This window comes from Python bivittatus, unplaced genomic scaffold (assembly GCF_059951505.1).
Source record: "Python bivittatus isolate LINGU-HERP-01145 unplaced genomic scaffold, Pbiv_v1 ctg000170_np1212, whole genome shotgun sequence".
Taxonomy (NCBI): domain Eukaryota; kingdom Metazoa; phylum Chordata; class Lepidosauria; order Squamata; family Pythonidae; genus Python; species Python bivittatus.
Window position 1 is genome coordinate 195,678 of NW_028277039.1, and position 25,017 is coordinate 220,694.

At 42.4% G+C, this 25,017-nt stretch overlaps 1 protein-coding gene across 6 annotated transcripts in view; it reads left to right on the forward strand.

Moving 5' to 3' along the window:
• Positions 1–222: 222 nt before the first annotated feature.
• Positions 223–25,017, forward strand: part of CNOT1 (CCR4-NOT transcription complex subunit 1) — a 123,933-nt gene continuing 99,138 nt past the window's right edge. For 4 of the 6 annotated variants that reach the window (XM_088135406.1, XM_088135410.1, XM_088135409.1 and 1 more), the window contains exons 1-6: positions 223–362; positions 8,920–9,191; positions 17,734–17,841; positions 20,092–20,190; positions 21,956–22,024; positions 23,442–23,496. In XM_088135406.1, coding sequence (XP_087991532.1) covers positions 9,090–9,191; positions 17,734–17,841; positions 20,092–20,190; positions 21,956–22,024; positions 23,442–23,496 — 433 coding nt within the window. In that variant the 5' untranslated portion in view covers positions 223–362; positions 8,920–9,089. Of the gene's footprint in view, positions 363–2,811; positions 2,830–4,679; positions 4,810–8,919; positions 9,192–17,733; positions 17,842–20,091; positions 20,191–21,955; positions 22,025–23,441; positions 23,497–25,017 lie in introns of those variants that run through there. The other 2 variants (XM_088135407.1, XM_088135408.1) reach the window with 2 other exon arrangements.

A 25,017-nucleotide genomic window follows, 5' to 3' on the forward strand; every position in this document is an offset into this window, starting at 1 on the left:
CCCGGCAGCTTCGTTTGGGCATCTTTGCGTCCCTCCGTCAACGAAAGTGCAAAGGCGACGTCGGGGGTGCGCTTCTTGGGATTCGATAGAAGAGGGGAGGCGGACTCGAGCGCGAGCCGGAACGGGGCTCTGATTGGTCAAAATTGTCCCCGCGGAGGCGGATTGAGCCTCAGATCAAGGTCCCGCCTCCTCGCCTTGCGTCCTGCGCAGGGGAAGACGGGAAGAGAAAGGCCGCGACGTGAGCGCGCGGCCCCGGTCGCCATTTTGTTTGGGGACCAGCTCGAGAGGCGACTAGCGAGAACGCGAGCGGCTTGTCCGGCGCCCGGTCTGGCCCGAGACCCCTCGCCCCGGAGCCAACCGAGGTGAGGCCCGCGCCTGCGCCCCAGGCCGGAGGGCGGCGGAATTTCCAGGCCGGGCGCGCTGGGGGTGGGGAGCGGCGGGAGTGGTCAGCCGGCCATCCCGGGCGCTTCGCCCGACGCAGCTGACCCCGGGAGGCTTGTGCGGCGGCCCTTCTTTCGGATCCTGAGCAGCTGCCAGGCGGTCGGAGCGCTCCTCTTCTCCCGCGGCGGCGGCGTGGAGGCCGGCCGAGCCAGGCGCACCTTCCCGCGAGGCCTCGGGCCCACCGCTGCCTCTCTCTCGGCAGCACGTGGCCGGTTCGCGGCTCTTTTGGGCTCAGCTCCTGCCTCGGCCGGCCCCTTTCGGAGGCCGGCGGTCTTCTGCCTCAGGTCCGAACAGGCCTCCTGCCTGGAGGCCTGAAGGTGCCGCGCGGACGGGCTCGGGAACGCCCGCTAAGACGGGCCCCTCGTGCGGCTGGAAGCTGCTGTCCGGGGTTGGTGGGGCCGCTTTCGTGGCGGGGAAGGAATCTTCCTTCCGGACGGTTCCTGCGGGACAATAGTAAGATGTGCCGGGAAGTTCAGCAGTTCATTGCGTGCTACTTTATTCTGGGGTGTACAAACTTCATTTATTTTCTAGGTTTGGGAGTAGTTGAGTTCACCAAGGAACTTTCGCAAATGGTGATTGATGTACTTGTGCCGGTGAATGTGCTGATTTTGTCCTATAACTTTCTTCATTGGATGAGACCTCTACGTTTTAGGATTTTAGCATAAAGAGTGCACTTTTTAATCTAGAGTTTATGTAAATGACTAAGTTGTGAATCAGGAACTGTACTTATCATTTCTTTACTTTGATAATAAGTCTTGCAATTTTGTCTGTAAATATGGTGGTAGTATTGACTTATTTGTAGAATTTATTTTAGTATCTTTTGCCTGATCTAGCATAACTTCAACCCTGCTTTTCTTCCAATTAATGGATACCTATGTTCTTACATCATTGTCAGGATTGTCAGTAATGAGCTGTTAGGTTCCAACTTATTTCTTAATGAAACTGTTGCGAGATGTCATGTGCAACTTTGGAATGAGGTGCCTGTAAGTATGTTTATGACAACTAGTACTAATGTTTCTTGCTGTCCAACTGCAAGGAGACAGTGGATTCCCTTATTATAGCCTAAATTCAGTAATGATCTGGATGAGGCTACCCAAGCTATGATTAGAGCCAGGCAAGATAGAAGTTGTTAGTTGTTGGGGAACCAGGCTTCATAATTGTGATCTAGCCTATTCTGAATGCTGTCACATTTCCCCTGAACAAGCAGGTCCACAGTCTGGGAATGTACTTTGATTACCAGCATCACTAGATTTCTAGGTGCTGACAAGGAATGCATTTTCACTACTTTGTTTAATGTGCTAACTGTGACTACCCCTGGCAACAGTTGCACATTCCTTAGTTTCAGCAGGGTTAGACTACTATAATATTCTCTACACAGATTTTTCCAGAGTTTCCAAAAGTTCAGTTGGTGCAAAGTGTAGGAGCTACACAATTACAAGATGTGATTGAGGTATCATGATAGAATTACTGTGAAAATTTTTGTTGCAGTGTTACATTTCCTTATAATTTTTTATTGTATAGGTTTAATCCAGTGTCTTTACATCCAAGGTATTTTAGCAATGTTCCTATTGTAATTTTAACCCAAATCCCTTTCTTTGTTAGGCATGAATGATTTTGGCATTGATAAGAATCTACTTTTCAAAGGCAGGTAACTTGGGTCATCTCATAGGAAGGTTACTTGTGGTTCACAATCTTTCAATTATTTCTCACTTGTGATGTCATTTGGAGCAGGTAAAAAAACAGCAGACCAACCTAATTGCAAATGCGATATGAAGATTAGGTTGTGGTGTTGGTGATGAAGATAATTATAAATATCAGTAAATCAGGCTGATATCTGTAGGTACTTACTAATGTAAATAGAATTTCTTCTCTCATAGGCAGCAACTTAGTGTCATTAGTTTTTTTTTGTTTTGCCTGTTCAATTTGAAGATGGACTTTTGAAATACTTTGTGTGGGAATTCAGTGTTCTGAATATGTCATTTATAAATATTTATACTGTGAAAGAAACACCCATTGGTGTCTGGTTTTTTGACTACAGGATAGGACTAAGGATTAGTAGCATCTTTTTCAATGTTCTGATATGCTTTGCATACAAAAAATCTCAATTTGAATCCCTACCAGCTCCAGATAGGGCTGGAAAAAATCTTTTTTTTAAAAGTCTGGAGAGCAGCTGCTAGTCAACATAGACTGAGCTAGAGGGCCAGGGTCCAACTCAACATAAGGAGTGTTACATGTTCCCTGAAGTTTCTCTTTTAAGAAATGTTGCTGAATCTTTTTCATCATAGTATTTCTAAGCATGTTGAATAATTCTAGGCTTCTTTATGCTTTCTGCCAGTTAAGATGAAAGTTAAGATTACTGAACTGGAATCTTTAAAAACATGAAAATAGGTAAGTTCAGTATACATACTTATGCAATTGGTTTTTTTGTTTTTGTTTTTGGTAATATTCTGTGTCTAACTCTTACAGTTGCCAGAGTTGTAGGACCCTTTATTCTCTGTGGAACAATACCATGCTTGATGATAGTACTCCAAATATTGCTACATTTGTTTTTCTTTGACATTATAAATTTCCTAAAAAAAGAAAACTAGCTTTATGGTAAAATCTACATTCAGATCTAAAGTGGTGTGAGAAAGTTTGTGATTCTTTGAACTCTCTGTAATCTTCCAGTACTGTGACCTAACAGTGAGATTAGAACTTCATTTAAGTCTTATTAATAGATAAAGAGGTTCTGGTTAAACAAAGAACATAGAACGTTCAGTCCACATTTACTATATTTGTTGGAGAAAGTATATGAAGCTTTAGATTTAGTAACTGGTAGCATCCCCTTTTAGCAACAGTGACTTCAACCAAACTTCAACCAAGTACTTTTCCCATACATTGGCTTGGAAATATTTTGACTCTTCTTTAACAGAAGTACTTCAGCTCATATTTTAGGGCCGTCTTGTTGAAGATACTAACCATTGATGCCTATCACGGTTGTGGTCCACTGAGGCTTTCACATAATGCTTTTTAGTAAGATAGAGAAGGTTTAGACTAAGATACCAGCATTAATTGTACCTGTACATTGCTAACATTGAGAACAGTTATTAGTCAGTTTTGGAACATTCTGCCCCATGTGCCCAAAGCATGCTATTCTTTGCAAGCTAAGATCTCTACTCTAACATGTAAGGTTTGTACATTCAATCCTTCCTTGAAGTGCTGAAAGTTATTTATTTCACAGTGCTTATAGCATCAAGCAAAACAAAAACATAATGACTAATTCCAGAATGGTATTAAACCCAAAAAATAACCACATAAAACTCCAAATAAAGCCCAGGATAAGCACCTGCAAACCGTCAGGTGGGACCAAAATAACAACTTTAACCTGTCTCCAAAATTGCAGCAAGGAGGGGGCTGCATGTACTTCAGGGGGAGATTCCTAAGGTGGGACTATTAACCAAGAAGGCCTGTCATCTCACCTGTACCCCATGGACCTTTTGAGGGAGGAAACTTTCAGCAAGTCCAGTCCTGATGACTGGAATAGATGGGCAGATTCTGTTCTGGCAACACTTTATCTGATATAGCCCAGTGTTGCACTGAGGTAATGACCAGCAGTTTGAACTGGGCCTAAAAACCTGCCTGGGACTACCTGCTGGCAGTCATTGAAGTGACTTTACTGTGCAGGTAGTAACACCACAATTGGGACCAGCAACTCTGTCGCTAAGCAATGCGGTTGTTAAGTGAGACACCACATGACTGTGACTTGCGATTTTACAGCCAACTTCTCCATTAACTCTGGTTATTGGAAGCCAGCTGTGAAGCACACAAATGGTGATCATGTGATTGTGGGACACTGCAACAGTCATAAGTACAAGGACCAGTCATGAAGTTACTTTTTCAGCATCGTCACAACTTCAGATGGTTGCTAAACATCTACTGCCTGTAGATGTAATTCTTTACTGGTGAACTGTCCTGCCAGTGATCAAGCTGCCACAAGACAGCCCCACATACAGTATGTGGCAGTAGTCTAAGTGGGTGGTAATGAGGGCATGAGTCACTGTAGCAAAATCCTCCCACTCCAGGTAGGGTCACAGGCAGCAGACCAGCCAAAGCTGGGAAAAGGTCTTCCTGGCTACAAAGAGCATAAGTCCAGGAGAACCCTCAAGTCGTGAATCTGTTTGTCAGAGATAGCGTCACCCTGTCAAGAGACACCCCTGGAACAGAGAAAGAACCCTGATGGACAAACTCTGTCTTTCTAGGGATTCAGCTTAAACCTGATATTTCACATCCAGACCTTTGCAGCCTCCAGGCACTGGGACCAGATAGAGTAACAATGTGAAGAGCACCCTATCCACTTCATGGCAGGCCCCAGGTCAAAAGGAATCCCAGGTAATTAAGCAAGACAATGCCCCAGTCATCATTCTGGACCTACGAGAGAATCTGGGTGACTTTGTCAGTGAAATGTGCTAATTGATAACAGTGGCCAGGTGGAGGATGTGGATGTTGGTTCTTTCAGGAAATTCACTACCCAAAACATGCTTGTGGAATAACAATTTGCTGATGCAATAAAAGAGAAGAAATAATGGAGTTTATTATTATAGAAATTATAAAATTCATTATAGAAATAATGAAGTGAGAGAAGTGATGTCTAGAGCATCAGTCAAAAAGTGAATCTGACTGAATACAGGCTTATTTTGTGGTGATAGTAAACCAAGGAGCCATCAGGATCTGCCAGTGAAAAGAGGTCCCACAGGAGCAGTGATGAACCAAGCCTTCAACAGATTAATCTGCCAGATTGTCAGGAAACTCCCCAAGCACCCCCTGAAAGTTATCTATTAGGCACTAATAGTTATCTAATAGGCACTAATCTATTAGTTATCTATTAGTTATCTATTAGGTGGATCATTCAAGTAGGTTTGGCACAACAAGGGTAGTAGTCATTTGTATCTGGACCAGGAAGTGATCTTACCATGGCAAAGGGTTACTTATAATGGCCCGCATACCAGCTGTTCCAAAGCAATGGCAAGGTCCAAAGTATCTTTTTAGGGTTCAACTGAACCCTGGTAAGACAGAGTGGCTATGGATTGGAGGCCCTTCTGTATCCAAGGATTTGCCATCTTTGGTTCTGGATGGGGTGGCACTGCCCCAGACAGACCCCGTGCATAATCTGAGGGTCCTCTTGGACTCATGACTCCTGCCCGAGGAGCAGGTGGCAGTGATGGTTAGGAGGGCCTTTGCTCAGTGTGGTGCACTGGTTACACTCTTTCCTGAATCAGGAGGCACTCTAATCTGTCACTCACGCCCTGGTCATCCTTTGTTTAGACTATTGCAATGTGTTCTACGTGGGGCTACCCTTGAAGAGTATCTGGAAGCTACAGCTGGTTCAAAAAGCAGCCGCACAGACAATCCTGGGTGCCCCAAGGATGGCACGTGTAACACCTTTGCTGCAGGAACTGCATTGGGTGCCATTTTGTTTTTGGGGTCCAATTCAAGGTGTTGGTTATCACCTTTAAAGCCCTACATGGCACGGTCTAGGCTACCTGAGGGACTATCTAAACCCCATCACATCGACCCATCCCACCCAGTCAGGCAGAGAGGGCGTGTCACAGACCCCGTCAACAAGAGAATGTCAGCTGCGGGTCCCAGGAGGAGAGCCTTCTCTGCCGTTGCACCCCCCCTTGAATATTCTCCCTCCAGAAGTACGGCTGGCCCCTTCCCTCCCAGCTTTCCAGAAAGAGCTGAAGACACGGTTCTGCCAGTTTGCATGGGGCAAGAAGAGTTTTAACCAGCCTTGGGGGTGGCTGGTACCCTGATGATGTTCCCCAACCCTTATAATTTTTAGTTACCATCAATTATCTTGGAAGATACTTAATATTTACTTAGGATAAATTATCAAACTGTTATATTGTATTTTTAATTAATATTTATCTTTTCTGTAAACCACCAAGAGTCGTTTTTTTAATGACATGGGCAGTGACAAATTTGATATATAAATAAATAAATAAAGATAAATATCTGGCAACCCACATATGCTAACCTCTGCTCCATTCACATTCTTACATCACATCCCCATCATCAATCTCCCTCACCATGCATCACCCTTAAACCCATTACAGGGGTGAAAAAAATAGTCCAGAGTGCTCACACTGGACTGGGCTGTCCCTTTTTTGCCCACCCTATTGGCCAATCTCGCTCCCCCTGTCTGTTGCTTGCGGTACTGCCCAAATGTAAACTATTCTGCAATGGAAGATGTGATTGGAAATAATGGAAATAGGCTTTTGTGCATGAGGTGCTGACATCACAGGAGATTTTTCTCCACCAACTGTATGGAGCCTCTCAAATTTTACAAGATGGTGCTCACTTAGGATACCTTGTGGCTTGATGTTAAAGTGTTGAGACTCAGGATCCCATTCCTCTCACACCTCACCAAGCCATCCTGTTTCCCTCACTTTTTTTCTCAGTAGCTAAGAATCTCCCCTTCCCTTGCCCAAGTGTCTAAAGTCTAACCCTGTGATGGAATGGACTTATGAAGGCCAGGCTCAGGGAGATAAGCATGTTCTTAGCCCCCAACAGGAGCGTGGGAAGTTCAAGAAGATGAGGCTGGCACCTCCCTTAGGAATTCACGGTGTTGTGGCTGGCTGGCTTGGGAACTAGGGTTCAATCTGGTGAGATTTCTGTCTGGAGGTTGAAGCTAATAAACGCAACAGAACTGTATTTGCATTGTCCCTTGGAGTTCTTTAGGCTGAACCTGACAAACCCAGAGAAATCCCAGTAGTTAGTCTTGGTCCCAAGTTCATGGTCCCAAGTAGCAATGGCTGCTGTACTGTCTCTGTTTAGAAGTGTGTTGTACTTTACCACTTAGCCAGCAGTCCAGCTTTGTCACTGTATCTGCTATGCCAGTGTAGCAGTCTCTGCCAGATCTCAGCCCCATAGTGACACTACTCTCAATGATGGCTGCCACATCTGGATGTCCTAGTGCCACTGTCATTCTCACCGCCCTTCTAGCCAACGCTCCAGGTGAATGAATCAATAAAATAAAGCCAATAAAGGTATAATATAGAAATGCATAATCCAGAAACACATTCCTCAAATTGTCAGGAATGTTAGAATGTGTTCTGTCACTTTTTGTTTCATATTTCTGTTCCTCTTCTCTGCTGTCCTCCTTATCCAGATCTACTTCTTCACTTCAGATTTCTTTTTTATTCACCTTTGTGATTGTAGAGAGAATTCAGTTATTAGGTCTTGTCAATTATGTCTTATGTCTATACTTTTTTTTTTTTTTGCCTTCAAGCCAGTCTTGCTTATATTGTACTTACTTGATTTTTTACAAAATTGAATGCCCCAGTTACAGCACTGGAATTTGTTTAGCTTTTTCTACTTTTTCCTGTTTCTGTACTGTACACTGTGCCAATTTGCAGCCAGTGACCCATATCTAGAAAAAATACTCACATTACATAGATATTTATTAGGCCTGATCAAAAAACAAAATAAAAATAATATGCATATACTGAGGGTTATATATCTAGGATAGGGGTGACAATTTAATATTGTGAAGCTGAAAAAATATGCAGAAAATCACTATTTGTGATGTCACTTAGAATGAATTCCTTATTTGTTGATGGCCTGGTGTACATAAACATGACGTAGCATCATAATATGAATAAAACTAATGGAGTAACATTTGGAAATTAAATTGGATTTTTTCATTGTGAATGTTTGGCTGAAGTCACCTAAGCCCCCATTTTCTGCCTGCCTACCTTCTTTTGCAAAAGCTATTCTCACATACATTTACTCTGGAGGAACTCCTACTCCAAAGTGGTTTGAGGCACATGGTCACTGCGTCTGAGCAGTGCAATCCTAAATTTCTTTATTTCCACACAGCTCAGTGGGACTTGCTCTTATTAGGTGCATGCAGGATGCCACCTTGATTTTTAAGCAGGCCTCTGGAGACGTGTTCATACACCCAAATATTGTCTGCAACGTGAAGAGTAAAGAGAGGGACTTACCATGGTTGCTCTTGCAGAATTAGAATTGTTTATTGAAGTTTGGGGGCAAGGAAGGAGTATGCGCATGTTTGACATACAGCAAGTGGAAAGGCTGAATATGTTTGAAGTCCCCCCCCCCCTTTGGGACTGTGTTTGCAAGGCCATGTATTGGCCAAATCTGAAATCATCTTTGCTGTAGTTGACCAGAATTCATGTGTATCTAGAATGACAATATAGCAGTTTATTGTATGACCAATAGAATGTTTAGCAAGTGAATAACGGAATATAAAAATTACTTTCCTGGACAGTCGTATTGTAGGAAATATCTAAACTGTTTCTGTGCATAGAAAATGATGTTATGGATAGGGTGCCCCAATGTGCCTTCCCTCGGGTTTGATCCAAGTCTTCCCTGTGTTAAACCTATTATTTTGAGCTCCTACCATTTTTCTGAATAAAATGGAAGATAGCATTATTCATTAATACATAATGTAAAAAGATCTGCTTTATTTTTCAGGTGCCATGTTTCAGGACATAGTGGGAGTACTGGGAAAGAAGAACTAAAGATACAGCATAACTTGAGATACAGGCTAAGTGGAAAAAAATTAACCTGTCTCTGAGGTGACTAAAGGGGAATAATGGTGATTTTGCGCCGGGCTCGGCCGCCTGCTTCCGCCCCAACCAGCAATGAATCTTGACTCGCTCTCGCTGGCCTTGTCTCAAATCAGCTACCTGGTGGACAATTTAACTAAGAAAAACTACCGAGCCAGCCAGCAGGAAATACAACATGTAAGTGGAGAGTGTTACACTATTTTGGAATTTTGATGGAAAGAAGATAAGCTCCTTCTCAGCTTTTGTACCGCTTTGCTTTTCATACTACTTGAATTTGTCTTTCAAATAATAAACACGGGTCTTATTATAATCCACTTGCTGAAAGCTATGTTTCATCTAGTTGCATCAACTGACAGTTTGCTGTTTCCAAATCATTATATGAATTGTGTTAGATTGGGCTAAATTGGTGTTACTGCTTATTAAAATTCCTGTGCTTAATTTTGTTTGCTGTCAGAAGTGTCAAATGTGCTGAGTCAGATTTCAATCAGTACCAATAATTGCTTTGGTCCATTTTTTCTCTGGGAGTATGAGCTAAGCTTTTGATCTTTGCCATGTTTTTTGACCAGTCTGTCCTTTGGGAAATTTTCCATGTTTGTGTGTTTTGATTGAGTTGCTTCAGCAAATACCTTTGATATTCTTGGATTAGACTGTATGATGGAGAGAATGTTCTTCTGGAATATATTGCTACTCCAACAAAGCATGTTTTCTTGTTCTTAGCAGTTAAAATAAAAATACATGGTTAATTTTTAGTTAGACATTTTTGTGAGTATATTTGCTGTTTTTCAAGTAAAAAACACAACTGGCTATGTCAAATCATTCTAGTAGAATAGAGACAGATAATTCAGTTTTTACATTCGGCTGCACAAATTTTGTATCCAAATTGGCTCCTTTTCCTGGCTTCACATTCCCCCCCCCCTTCTTTTTTAGGAATTACCGCCCATCTTCAGTATTTTTGCCCCTTAGCTTCTCCTGTCATTTCTCTGTTTAATAAAATAAAGGCGTGCTACCTGTGATAGGTTCTTTTTGGAGGAATGGTACACACAAGGCGTGTATTTTTCTTCTGCCTTTGTTGCAGGGAAGGCAGCATTATTACAGCAAAATGCCCACTTATTTCTAACCCTTATCACAATGTCTAAAATTATTTATTTATCGAAGTTGTTAAGGCCATTCAACTCCAAGAAGACTCTGGGTGGCATACAATAAGTCCAATATATAGTTTAAAAACACATTAAAAAACTACATAATTGCCTAGTATGTATGCCTATACTTATAATTTTTATGTAATTTGGTATATACTGTGTAGCTAATTCTTATTTACAGGTTTTTATAAACTTATTTTTCTCTTTTCTCCCTTCTGTAACTTATGAGTCTTAGTTAGCTCTATCTAGAGGTGGATTGTGGGGAAATTCAGCCTGAGTTCTAGCCACCCTGAGTTGGATTGGCTTCATTGCTGGCTGGTGTTTTTAGTTTTTTACAACTCCTTTTCCCTTTCTGTTGCTTCTGTTCCTTTTTGAGCAAACTCAAACATTCCAAACTTGGAAATCGGTCATCTACTAAGTCTTAGTTATATCTATTAAATCACTTATGTCTTCTTGAACTAAAGCTCAAGCTCATATTAACAATTTCCCATATCTTTAATGTTTTTACTTTATTATTTTTTTCTCCAGTCTCTACACGATTCAGCTTAAAGATCTAACTCACCATACTTCTGCCAATATATTTTTACATGACCTTGTGAGACTGTTGGCAGCCCATTTCATGCCAGTAGTCTATCATCTAGATGTTGTTGTTCAGTCGTTAAGTCGTGTCTGACTCTTCGTGACCCCATGAACCATATCGTGCCAGGCCTTCCTGTCCTTCACTGTCTCCCTGAGTTTGCTCAGTTTCATGCTCATTGCTTCAGTGATGCTATCTAACCACCTCATCCTCTGCCATCCTCTTCTCCTTTTGCCTTCAATCTTTCCCAGCATCAGGGTCTTTTCCAAAGACTCCTCTCTTTGCATTAGGTGACCAAAGTATCTGAGCTTGAGCTTCATTATCAATCCTTCCAATGAGCAATCAGGGTTGATTTCCTTTAAGATTGACTGGTTTGACCTCCTAGTGGTCCAGGGGACTCTTAAGAGTCTTCTCCAGCACCACAGTTCAAAGGCATCAATTCTTTGGCGCTCAGCCTTCTTTATGGTCCAGCTCTCACAGCCATACATTACTACTGGAAAAACCATAGCTTTGACTATGCGGATCTTTGTCGGCAAGGTGACATCTCTGCTTTTTAATATGCTGTCTAGGTTTGCCATAGCTTTCCTCCCAAGGAGCATCTAGATAATCCATACCAGATCTCTCTCTTTAACACTGTTCATTCACTTGCTGGATTATGATATTGACTTTGTACAAGAGCACTTTTGACTGCTCAACTTTTAATTGGGATCAGTTCCAATTATCTCTCTAGTTTGTAGATGCCATTTAATTTACCCTTGTGGAAAGCAAAATGGGATGCTCCAGATACTTTGGACTTTGTCATTCCTGCTCAACATGATTAGATAATGGTACATTTCCTGTCATCTTTGGAAATAAGATGCCTCATGAGGTGCTATATTACTCTTTGCTAGAGGTCTTCAAACAGAGACTGCATAGTTTTGGTGTGAAAACTTGTACTAAGCAGGGGTTAGATTAGATAACCGGAGACATGCTTAGATGGCTCCACTGTAGTTGATATGCTTGGTTTCTCTGTGGGCTTTGTATATTTTTAAATTTTGTAATAATACTTTTATTTTAATAATTATTTTTTATCTTTTTATAGGGTCATGTGTTTTCATACATGAAACCCGTCCCTGTTTATTTTTAACAGCCGCAATCTTACTTGTCAGCTGTGTTAAGTTTTGTATTTTTGTTTTCATTTCCTGTATTTGTCTAGTTTGTTCTTCCATAGTTTGTTTCATTCCTCTAGCTATTTCAGTTTTTTCAAGCACTTGTTCTAAAGCTTGTCTATATTGTACACCCTTTTCCTCTAATTCCTCATTTCTCCTATTAACCTCCTCCTGCACCATCATCAAAATGTGTCTGGTTGCCTCAACATCCTCTAGAGCCGCTTTCATAACATAATCTAGAAAGACCATAGTCACTGGCTCAACTTTGTCCTCATTCTCTTCTTTACTGACAATAGGTTGTACAAGCTTATACACTGTAGACTTTATTTTTCCTAATGGACTTTTTTCTCCTTTTACTATTCCTAATAATTCTTTTTTCCCTCTTTCTAATAATTCTGTTACTTCCCGAGTTCCAGTTATTTCTTGCTGAACATTATGTAACATATCATCATAACAATCAGCTTGTCCTTCACTATCAGGAGGTAAGACCCAAATGGTCTGTCTCCTATCCTTCTTTTCCTTTTCTTTCTCTTTCCTTTTTCCCAAGAAAAATCCGCTTGCCATTATGTTCTGTCCAAATGCAAACCAAGAATCCTGCCGACTACACCAAGTATGTTATAAAATGATTGATTGAATCAACTCCAAATAGAGGTTAAAAATTAGTTCTTTTATTCTTGTGTTAGTTGGACAGAAAGCAAAGCAAGTGTTTAATCAGTGTTTAACCAAACTTGATTAATACATACAATTTCTCTAGTTTCCTGTAGTATTTATTACAATAAAATATATGTCCATCAAGGCTATCAATAAATGTAAGTGCCCACCTAGGCTAACAACAGTATATCAATAAACAATTCTGCCCTACTAGGCTACCCAAGTTGCTGTAAATATTCCTGCCCAACAAGGCTACACATTCACACAAAATACTTACATACACTCTCAACACAGTTGATCAGGCTGTGCTAGAGTGGGCTGGGAATCAGACTCAGGGCATCCCCTGCTCCCACAAGAGTCGTCTTGCACTTTCAAATGGGCATGGTTTCCATCCTTTCTTTTATACCCAACTTGTTTACTTAGAATTCATCCAAGTCATCATCCAGGTACGTTACATGCTAGGAATGTTTCGTGTCTGTTCAGTTAGGTAAGGCAACTTGTAGAATGGTACCTCTCGTCCCGTTATCTCAGAAATTCATGATGTGTCAGTTTATTCCTTACACCCACCAGCGTTCCAGCCCTATCAGTGTTGAGAACTCATTCGTACCAGGTCTGGCATACATTCCAGCATTCTTACATACCAGCAACGTGAGTTTCCTAGTAAAGTTCATGAATAGGATAAACATGACTGTTCTATGGCTATATGATTATATGGATTTATATGTATATAAGGCTTAAATTCATTACATACTGATTGTTTTTATCTAATTGTTGTACGCCGCCCAGAGTCGCTTTGTGTGAGATGGGTAGCCATATAAATATGATTAATAAATTAATAATATCTGTGATCACTTTAAATTTAGCTAGTCTATGCTCTGACCATGTAAGTTCCATAAATAAACAAGAGGCTTGTGAGGCTGATGTTCTGTTGAAGGTTATGCAAAACAGGGGAGGGAGCAGTGGAACATGCCATTTTTCTCCATTTATGTGCCATTTAGCCCCTGGAATGCACAAAATTGAACTTCTGGGCTGATTCATGCAAATCCTGGAACAGATTGACTACTTCTGTAAGCAAGGAATAGCATTACAGAGTTATGCTGTGTGTTGTTGATAAGATACAATAAATATGTAAAATTCTTGGTGCCAGCTATATGTAAAACTGAAAATACTGCTCTGGAGTCTTGTGTCTTATACAAGTTTTGTAGGTTTAAAAATTGGTCAGTATATGAGTTCATTTTCCTTTTGTTCCTTTGCAAATTGCCTGAGCCCCTTGAAAAAGTTGCATGGCAGTTGCATGTCTTCGAGGCATAGTTGGTGCCCAAGAAGAGCCAGTTCAAGGCTTGAGGCAGGCTTGGACCAGCTTCTAATTTCATGCTGTAACTAGCTGGCTCATGCTATGTGAGAGAGACTGAAGCATCAGAGGCCTTGGTTCAAGTGATCTGACTCCCCTTCGGAGGGAGTGGCTCAGAGGTTTACCTACAGGGCTGTGCTGAGGAATTTGCAAGGCATCTGAAAGATAAAGTTGATTGGATTCACACTACATTGGACTCAGGCCTTATAGCAGGTTCTGTGGAGATGACTGGGGCAAGGTCTGGCTTGGTTATCTGGGAGAAGTTTGATCCTGTTGGGCCTGAGGAAGTGGACAGGGTTCTGAAGGCTGTTAGCTCAGCCACCTTTGTATTAGATCCATGTCCCTCCTAGTTGGCTAAGGCCTCCTGGGAGATGATGTGTGATTGTATCTTGGTTGTATTTTGGTATCTCAGAGAGAGAGAGTGGTTTCCATTGTCTGTTAAGGAGGCCCCCTCCTCAAGAGGCCATCACTGGACCCAATGGTACTGGACAATTTTTGTCCAGTTTCCAACCTTTAGCTTCTGGGGAACGTTGTGGAGAAGGTGGTTGCACCCCTTTCAGTCAGGATTCAGGCCCCGGTATGAGGCAGAGACAGTATTGATTGCACTATTGGATGATCTCTGGTAACAGCGGGACGTGTGTGGTGCATCTGTCCTTGCTCTTGACCTCTCACCAGTTTTCAGTACCATCAGTCATGGTATCCTTCTGGACTGGCTTTGGGATTGGGGATGGGTGGCACAGTGTTGTGCTGGTTCTCCTCCTTCCTCTGGGACCAGTTCCAGTCAGTGTTGATAAAGGAGGAGAGGTCCAGTTCATGGCCCCACTCATGGCGCCACAGGGTTTGGTGCTGTCTCCTCTCCTGTTTAACATTTACATGAAGCCTCTGAGTGAGGCATCCATCGGTTCAAGGTTATATATCTCTACCCCGGGCTGTCCAAGTGATGCTGTGGAGGTCCTGTCTCGATGTCTGGAGGCTATGGGGGTCTGGATGGGGAACAGCAAGCTTCAGCTCAACCCTAGTAAGACTGAGTAGCTTTGGGTTTTAGGACCCCTTGGTTCTGGGGATGTTCCATCTCTTGTTTTGAATGTAGTTGCACTACCCAGACAGATCCTGTGTACAGTTTGGAGGTCCTCCTGGACTTGGGGCTCTTGCTTGAAGAGCAGCTGGCAGCCATGGCCAGGAGGGACTTTGCACAGCTTCGTGTTGTGTGCCAGGGGAGGTCCTGCTCATGATCACTCATATGTTAGTCACCTCCCACTTGGGTTATTACAATGAGGTCTGCATGGAGCTGCCCTTGAAGGGTATTTGGAAGCTTCAGCTAGTGCAAAATGCAGCGGTGCAGATAGTGTACGAAACAAAGCGTACCAAACTTTTTCTGGGTTGATCAGCAGTAAAACTTTATTTCAAGCGTTTGCAAAGGCTGGTGGACTCCTCAGCATCAAAGTAGGAAGCCACACCCACCCACAGATCTCAGCATATTTAACCTATATGCAGAGTACATCATGAGAAATGCCAGGCTGGAAGAATCACAAGCCGGAATTAAGATTGCAGGGAGAATCATCAACAACCTCAGATATGCGGACGATACCACCCTAATGGCAGAAAGTGAAGAAGAACTAAAGAGCCTCTTGATGAGGGTGAAAGAGGAGAGTGCAAAAGCTGGCTTGAAACTCAACATTAAAAAAACTAAGATCATGGCATCTGGACCCATCAATTCCTGGCAGATAGAAGGGGTAGAAATGGAAGCAGTAACAGACTTCATTTATTTGGGCTCCAAGATCACCGCAGACGGAGACTGCAGCCATGAAATTAAAAGACGCTTGCTCCTTGGGAGGAAAGCTATGGCAAGCCTAGATAGCATATTAAAAAGCAGAGACGTCACCTTGCCGACAAAGATCCGCATAGTCAAAGCTATGGTTTTTCCAGTAGTAATGTATGGCTGTGAGAGCTGGACCATAAAAAAGGCCGAGCGCCGAAGAATTGATGCCTTTGAACTGTGGTGCTGGAGAAGACTCTTAAGAGTTCCCTGGACTGCTAGGAGGTCAAACCAGTCAATCTTAAAGGAAATCAACCCTGATTGCTCATTGGAAGGATCGATAATGAAGCTCAAGCTCAGATATTTTGGCCACCTAATGCGAAGAGAGATCTCTTTGGAGAAGACCCTGATGCTGGGAAAGATTGAAGGCAAAAGGAGAAGAGGACGGCAGAGGATGAGATGGTTAGATAGCATCACTGAAGCAATGAGCATGAAACTGAGCAAACTCAGGGAGGCAGTGAAGGACAGGAAGGCCTGGCGCAGTATGGTTCATGGGGTCACGAAGAGTCGGACACGACTTAACGACTAAACAACAAATCCCATCACTCAATCACTATCTTGTTTTGTTATTGGTCAGGCTTACATTCTTGTCCAGTATTACATATGCAAGACATGTAATTTAATATTCATTAGTTTAGTGCTCATGCTCAGTTCTACTCTTCAGCTGAAGGCTTTGGTTAGTTGATAAAAACTTCATTTAGATACTTTTAGTGAGTTCTAATACAGCGTTCTATTCGTCCCTTATCTCTAGCTAGCGTCAACCTACGTTAACTCACATAGAAGAAGAAGAGGCTTCTTTATTTTAGAAGGAAGACCTTTCTGTTCCAGCTACCTCCTGCTTTTGTTGCAACCAATCTTAAATGTGCTCACACAGCAGAAAAAAAATATTTCTTTGTCTGTTTAGGTTACATTATGCTCCTTCCCAGAAAGCCCCCCCCTTTTCTCCTTTAAAATTTTTTTCTATCTGACCTCTTTATGAAACAATCGAAGTTTCCTTGTTAATGTTGGTCAAGTAAAAGCTACCTTTTTGTCACTAATAACTATTACTTTTTAGCATTTCTCACAATAGTTATGGGTGCCAGTCTTTGCACATGTGACACCTGTGCTTCTGGGTGCAATTTGAGATGCTGGTGGTTACTTTTAAAACCCTTCATGGCTTGGGGCTGGGTTACTTACGGGACCCTCTCTCCCCAGTGGTGTCTGCCCATCCCGTTAGATCTGGCAGGAGAGGCATGCTCCAACCCCATCCGCAAAAGAGTCCCATCTGGCGGGGCCCAGGAAGAGAGCCTTTTCTGCCCTGGCACCCACCCTCTGGAACATTATTCTGCCAGGAATTAGACTTACCCTGACCCTGCTGGCCTTTTGCAAGGCATTGAAAAAGGTGGCTTTGCCATCAAGCCTGGGGCCCTGATAGTATGGCTGAGCCCATTTCTTGGTTGCTAAGTTATTTCATGTTATCTCTGTTTTAAACTTGGTTGTTTTTTCATTACTTTTATTTTATTTTATTTTATTTTATTTTATTTTATTTTAGCCACTCAGAGTCATGCATATGAGATGGGCAGCCATATAAATTTATCAAATAAATAAATTCCAAATGCCCTCTGGCAGATTTCCATTTTAACTTCTGGAAGGGTCTTCTTGAGGACACTAATTAACTTCCAAGGGAGGCTGTTCCAGAATGCAGGAACCCTTATTGCCTCGGTCCTCCTCACCTGTTGAAAAAGGAGCACCACCATTTGGGGAGTTTTTCCCAAGATAAATTGGGAAAATTTTGGGCAAGTCCTTTTCTGATGGGAGGAAATGGTCATGCAGATATCTAGGTGCCAAGCTGTAAAGCCTAGATCTTAGCTTCTATTTCATCTGGCTGCAGTGTCTGCATTATACAGTGTATGTGTGTATGTATGCATGTATGTATGTATTTATTAAATTTGTATGCTGCCCATCTCCCTCCAACGGGAGATATAATTGATATGATTGCAAGTACATTTGAGCTTGGCTCTTGAAGGTAATTTTGGGGGGGGTATTTTTTGCTTCTAGATTGTGAACCGGCACGGTCCTGAAGCAGACAGGCATTTGCTACGCTGTCTCTTTTCTCATGTGGATTTCAGTGGCGATGGTAAAAGTAGCGGTAAAGATTTCCACCAGGTAAGTTGAAGTGAAGAGTTTCCTATTATTTTGCTCTTTATTTTTATCTTGCGGCTTGACTACTGCACTGCTCTCTACATGGTACTGCCCTTGAAAGCCACCTGGAAGCTTCAACTGGTCCAGAATGTAGCAGTGTGGGCAATAATAGGCATGCCTTGGTGCGCCTGTGTAACACCTCTGCTTTGTGAACTGCTCTGGTTGCTGGTTTGCTTCCAGGAGCAATTCAAGGTGCTGGACATTATCTGTAAAGCCCTACATGGCATAGGGCCTGGTTACCTGAGGGACTGCCTCTCTCCCATAACATCTGCCTGGCTGATTCAATCCGGTAGGGTTAGTGTACTTCTGGTTCCTTTGATTAAACAGTGTCTTCTCTCAGGACCCCGGAAGCACATCTTCTCTGTAGTAGCCTGCCCTCTGGAATGAGGTTCCCCCCCAACATCTGGATGGATGGCAGTAGATCTCTGCTGTGATCTACAAGAGCCATGAAGGCCTGGCTCTTCACCCAGGCCTTCAGCGAAGGGAGAGCGAGACCCCTCACTTCATCAAGCTTACCAGCTTTTACATTTTATGTTTTATTGATTTTATTATAATTTCTTTGATTGTTGTGAGCAGCCCAGAGTTATTGAGGGTCGGGCAGTATACAAGTTCAATAATACAGGTAGTCCTTGCTTAATGACTATTTGTTCAGCAACTGTTTGAAGTTATGATTGTGCTGAACAAATGGTAGTTAAACTGGTCCTCGAAGTTACAGCTGCCCCCACAGTCATATGATCAAAATTCAGGTGATTGGCAGCCTGCCTGCGTATACAACTGCAGCATGTGCTTCAACTCCCCCCACCCACCTGTCTCCTCCCCATCTCTGCCCTTTTGGGTGCCCTGCACTCTGCCACCAATGCCTCACAAAGGGCCAGCAGCTGCCTCGGCCAGGTGCACCTCATCAGCAGCGGGAGGAAGAAGATGGCGAAGGTCAGCTGGGGGCAGCAGGGGTAGGTGGTAGCAGTGGAGTGCAGGGTGGTCAAAGCGGCAGAGATGGGGGGGAGATAGGTGGGGGGGCTGAAGCGGAGGCCGAAGGGAGGTTGCTGGGCCCGTCTGGGGAGGAGGCAGCGGGATGGAGCCAGCAGTTTGCACAGGGCAGGAGACGCATTGGTCCTGGCCTAACAACTGCAATCTGGACTGCCGGGGCTGCTGTTGCTAAGCGGCCCAGTCACTTGATGTTTTGCTGAACAACCACTTCGCTTAGCGATGGAAATTCTGGTCCCAACGACTACCTGTACATAGCCATTTGGAAGAGAATCAGCTAAATGCCTCTTCCTATGAGGGTTTCAAAGTAGAGTACCTATTGAAAAGGCCTGTGCCGCCTTTTTTTTTTTCTCCCAGCAAATGAGAAAATTATAAAGTCTCTTGAAAACTAAAAACAGAGAAGGAACATTTTAGAAATTGCAACATCTGTTAAAGCTGTCTAAACCAATGTTTCTTCAACTTTTTGCTCTCAGGACGCTTCCTGCTTTTAATAATTATAGAGGACCCCAAAAGAGCTTTATATTTATTGATGTTTACTGTATTAAAAATTAAAATTCATGCATTTGTAGAATATTTATTGAATTTATAAAAATAACAATATTAAACCCATTAGATATTAACATAAATAAAAATATTTTTCATGACAAAACCCTATTTTTTTTAACAAATAAAAAATAAAAAGAGTGACATTGTTTTAAATTTTTGCAAATATCTTCAATACCTAGCAAATAATTTTGATTATATGAGCCCCTGAGAGGGTCTTGGGGCCCCAGGAGTCTTCAGACCACCCTTTAAGAAACACTGGTCTAAAGTAACAGTTCAAGATATGGCTTTAGCTTATTTTGCTAATACCTGTGAATCCAACTCTTGTTCTAAAGGCATATTTTAATCTAATAGTTCTTTTGGTTTTAGGGCAACTTTTATCTGCTTCTGTTTTTCTGTAAAATACCTGTTCATTTATCTTGGTTACCATTCTCTTTAAATACACGTCATGATAATATATTACAGTGAGCGTATCCGGTAATAACTATGAATATCTGTGTCTTCTAGAAAGACTAACCAAGCAAACTGTGTTAGCCATCTAGTCTCTAGCATGATATAAAATTATAATATTATTGTGCACTCCATGGCAAAATGGTTCAAAGTAGAAGCTATATGAATTATGTTTTATAGCTGTATTGTCAGTTTCAAAGACAACACCTTTTATATAACTATTTCCTTTCTTTCCAGACTCAGTTTCTGATCCAGGAGTGTGCATCATTGATTACAAAGCCAAACTTCATTTCAACGCTATCCTATGCTATTGAAAATCCATTGCATTATCAGAAGGTTTGTATTGGCTTAATAAATCCTAATGTCCTGTGGAATTATTAAACAAGTCATAATTTGTTGCACTATTCAGCCATTGTTACAAAATTTATGACTATAACCCAGCATTTCTTGCCCTTCAAGTATTTTAAAGATTGTGAGATGTTGGAATCTTTATATTAGTTTGTGGATATTTTTTGTCCTTTCACCCAAACTCAAGTAGCAATGTGTATTAAAGTATAAAATCAAACAGTTAAATATAAATAATTATGTTTAAATATAAAAACTTAGCGAGGAAAATTGTAGCCATTAGAAGGCAGAAGAAGCACATTTTATACAGATTCCAAAAGATGATTTTTAGTTAATCAGCACTGTAGGAAGAAAGATGCATTAGTCTATAGTAGCAAAAGATCAGGAGGAGTCTGGTAGCACCTTTTTCAGCATTCTTGTATAAAACCTGAAGAACAGAGGGGCCAGTCTGAAATCCTGCAGGATCCCACAAGAGTGACATTGCAATTGTCTTGAATTCTCTGTGAGATGGGAATCTTAGTGAACAAAATATTGGGAGAATTGTCTTGAATTCTCTGTGTAATGGGAATCTTAGTGAACAAAATGCTTGGAGCTGTTTGCTGATTCAGTCTTAATTTTCCATGAGTTAATGTAGTCATAAGAGCCAGTTTGGTGTAGTGGTTAAGGCACTAGTCTAGAAACCAGCAGACCCTGAGTTTTAGTCTCACCTTAGGCGCAAAGCCAGCTGGGAGACCTTGGGCCAATCACTTTCTCTCACCCCTAGGAAACAGGGAATGGCAAACCACTTCTGAAAAACCTTGCCAGGAAAACTGCAGGGACTTGTCCAGTCAGTCACCAGGAGTCAACAGTGACTCAAAGGCACCGTCCCCCACCCCCAAATTAAAAAATGTAGTCATAAGCTTTCAGTCCCAGAAGTACTAAGAGAAAAAATCTCAGTGGCTGGACCTGATAATCTTCATAGGACAACAATATTAGGTATTTTCAAAAGGTGTCTGTATAGTAATACATCAGTGTAAAATTTAAATTTAATATGTATAGGGTAGTTGTTTTGATAAAACCTCAAACTCATCTCTGTTCACTACTTCTGTTCCTTCCAATAATTAATGATGAACTTTTGATTTTTTAAAATAAAGGATTGACCAAATGTTGCCAAGTAGAAATAAGCTTCTAATTTTTGAAATGCAGTTGTGGTGTTTTTCAAAAGAGACACTAAAAAGGAAACAAAAGACCAGAACATCTCCTCACCAGCAGTCATTGCCCAGATAAGCAGAGGTTAACACCAAGATTAACACCAGACAAACAGTCAAGCAGTAAACAATACCCTAATCAAGGAACTACCAAGAAGAAGAAAAAAAACTCCACCAACACTGACAGGGCAAGCTACTGTATATAAACAGAGAGCCAACCCCACTCCCCTCTAGCACTGGAGATGTTACCTAGACCGGTAACAAAACGTCTGCAAGAAAACAACCAAGCTCAGAGAACCCCGAGGACTCCACAGTTCAACCCTGAGCTACGTATATTCTCTTCTATTGGCAAGATGCTTATAGTAATAAAAACAAGAATGTTACGTTGGCTTGGGGAAATGCTGGAAGTCACAGAAGAAATGTAGTTGTCTTGAATCTGAATTATGCTTCTAAGAATCCTGATTTTGTTTTAAGTATTGTATAGAAGTTTGATATTGGGCTGCTTTTCTTGTTTTAATAATTTTTTCTCCCTTCTGTTAAATTGTGCACAATATTCTTGTTTCTTTCAGAGTCTTAAGCCATCACCCCATCTATTCACTCAGCTGAGCAAAGTTATCAAATTAAGCAAGGTTCAAGAGGTGGGCTATCTGTTCTATTCTTACACACTCAGCATCGTTGGGGGCGGGCAGCATCAGTGTCTTGATGGAATCTTAAAAATGCACCAACTAATACAGGTAGTCCTCACTTAATGACTACAATTGGGACCAGAATTTAGGTCACTAAGCAATGTGCTCATTAAGTGAATTAATACATGACTGCTTCGCTTAGTGACTGCAGTCCTGGCACTCCCAGCTGCTGCTGTTAAGCTAGAATAGTGGGTCATTAAGTGGATGGAGTCCCAGGTAAGGAGCGCAGGCTCCTGGGGGTGGGGGAGGACCAGCGCAGGCCACACGTGAGTTGGGGGGGTGTTGCAGTACAGCGCAAAGCTGTAGCCGCCCCGGAAGCCTCAGCTGCTCCAGTCCAGCCCAGCAGTGCTTACGACTGCAGAGGCGCTGCAACTCCCCCCACCCACCTATCTCTCCCCATCTATGCCCTTTTGGCCACCCTGCACAGCGGCACTTGTTGGCGGCAGCACCAGGGCTGAGGCTGAAGTAGATGCCCAAGGCCATCAGCAGTCTCAGGCAGCTGCCACCGCCCCCAGGCCTCAATTTCACCCCCAGCCTGGCACTGCCATTGATGAGTGCCATATGCAGGGCAGCCAAAAGGGCATAGATGGGGACATAAGTGGGGGGGGAGTTTCAATGCCCCTGCAGTCAATGTGGGCAGGCTGCCAAGCACCTGAATTTTGATCACGTGACTCTGCGGGTGCTGCAAGGGCCGTATCTGTGGACACAGGTTGTAAGTCCATTTTTTCAGCACTGTCATAATGGCAAATGCTTGCTAAACGAATGGTTGTTAAGCGATGACTACCTGTATGCTTCTGTTAGCCTGTTTCCCTTGGGAAATAAGTAGGCAACAGCCACCAGCAGGTCCTCTAGTTTTACCCTACTTCCTGACTGGCTCTAATATTTGTTAGCATTGTACTTCAAAATGCCAGAAGCATCACCCTCCAAATCCTGATCCACTGCATGGCAGGATCTATTGGGTATATTGGGTGGGCTGCAAAAGTGGGGAATAAAGCAGCATTATTCAGTCTCGTTGCTAACCCCTGGCTTGCTTATTTAGAACCATAAAATGGGAAGGAGAATTAAAGCCAGCAGGTCCAGCCTACTCTCTCAGCGCAGGGATTCAGATTAAAATATCCCAGACAGAACACATCCAGTGGAGGGGAGTTCACCACCTTTCTGGTTCCGATATCAAACTGTTCTGATGCACTCTGATTTGATACAAAATTGTTCTTTTTTTGTCTTCTGTGTGATCTCCTTTTAGGAATTTTAGTAGTGCTATCATACCCCCTGGTGTTCTCTTCTTAAGAGAAAACATGCCCAGTTTTGATGGTACTGAATTGTAATATATTAACTTTTAACTTCTCTTTATTTATTTATTTATTAATAGGTTATTTTTGGCCTTGCTTTGTTGAACTCTTTCAATCCTGATCTACAAGTTTTTGGTAAGATAAATGATAACTGGGTTGGAAGCTTCTTCCTGAATTTTTTACATAGTGGTTTTGTTTGTACAACATGCTTAATCATTACTATATTTAGCCATTTTCATAGTTCACACAATATATTGAATATACTAAACCACAAAAAATAATTAAAGCTAACCTCAGCGTGTTGTGTACATGCAACCATAAGGTATGCAGTACATTCGGAAAGTATTCAGACCCCCTTCACTTTTTTCAATTTTGTTATGTTGCAGCCTGATACTACAATCGTTCAAATTCATTTTTTTTCTCATTAATCTACACTCATTACCCCATAATGACTAAGTGAAAACAGAATTTTAAAAATGTCTGTACATTTATTAAAAAGAAAAAACTGAAATATCGCATGTGCTCAAGTATTCAGACCCTTTACTCAGTACTTTGTTGAAGCAGCTTTGGCAGCAATTACAGCCTCGAGTCTTTTTCAGTATGACGCGACAAGCTTTGCACACCTGGATTGGGGGATTTTCTGCCATTCTTCTTTGCAAATCCTCTCAAGCTCAATCAGATTGGATGGGGACCGTCAGTGGACAGCCATTTTCGGGTCTCTCCAGAGATGTTCAATAGGGTTCAAGTCAGGGCTCTGGCTGGGCCACTCTAGGACATTCACAGAGTTGTCCCTAAGCCATTCCTGTGTTGTCTTGGCTGTGTGCTTAGGATCATTGTCATGTTGGAAGGTGAACCTTTAGCCCAGTCTGAGATCCTGAGCACTGTGGAACACGTTTTCATTGAAGATATCTATGTCCTTTGCTCCATTCAGCTTTCCTGACCAGTCTCCCAGTCCCTGCTGCTGAAAAGCACCCCCACAGCATGATGCTGCCACCACCATGCTTCACTGTTGGGATGGTATTGGGCAGGTGATGAGCAGTGCCTGGTTTCCTCCAGACATAACGTTTAGAATTGAGGCCAAACAGTTCAATCTTGGTTTCATCAGACCAGAAAATCTTGTTCCTCACAGTCTGAGAGTCCTTCAGGTGCTTTTTTGCAAACTCCAAGTAGGCTTTCATGTGTTTTGCACTGAGGAGAAGCTTCCGTCTAGCCATTCTGCCATAAAGCCCAGATTGGTGGAGGGCTGCAGCGATGGTTGTCCTTCTGGAACTTTGTCCCATCTCCACACAGGATCTCTGGAGCTAGTCAGAGTGAGCATCGGGTTCTTGGTCACCTCTCCTACTATGGCTCTTCTCCCCTGATTGCTCAGTTTGGCCGGGCGACCAGCTCTTGGAGGAGTCCTAGTTGTGCCAAACGTCTTCCATTTGAAAATTATGGAGCCCACTGTGTTCTTGGGAGCCTTCAGTGCAGCAGAAATTTTTTTGTAGCCTTCCCCAAATCTGTGCCTTGCAATAATCCTGTCTCTGAGCTCTGCAGGCAGTTCCTTTGACCTCATAGCTTTTGCTCTGGTACACTATGCATTGTCAGCTGTGCGGCCCTCTATAGAGAGGTGCGTGCCTTTCCAAATCATGTCCAATCAATTTAATTTACCACAGG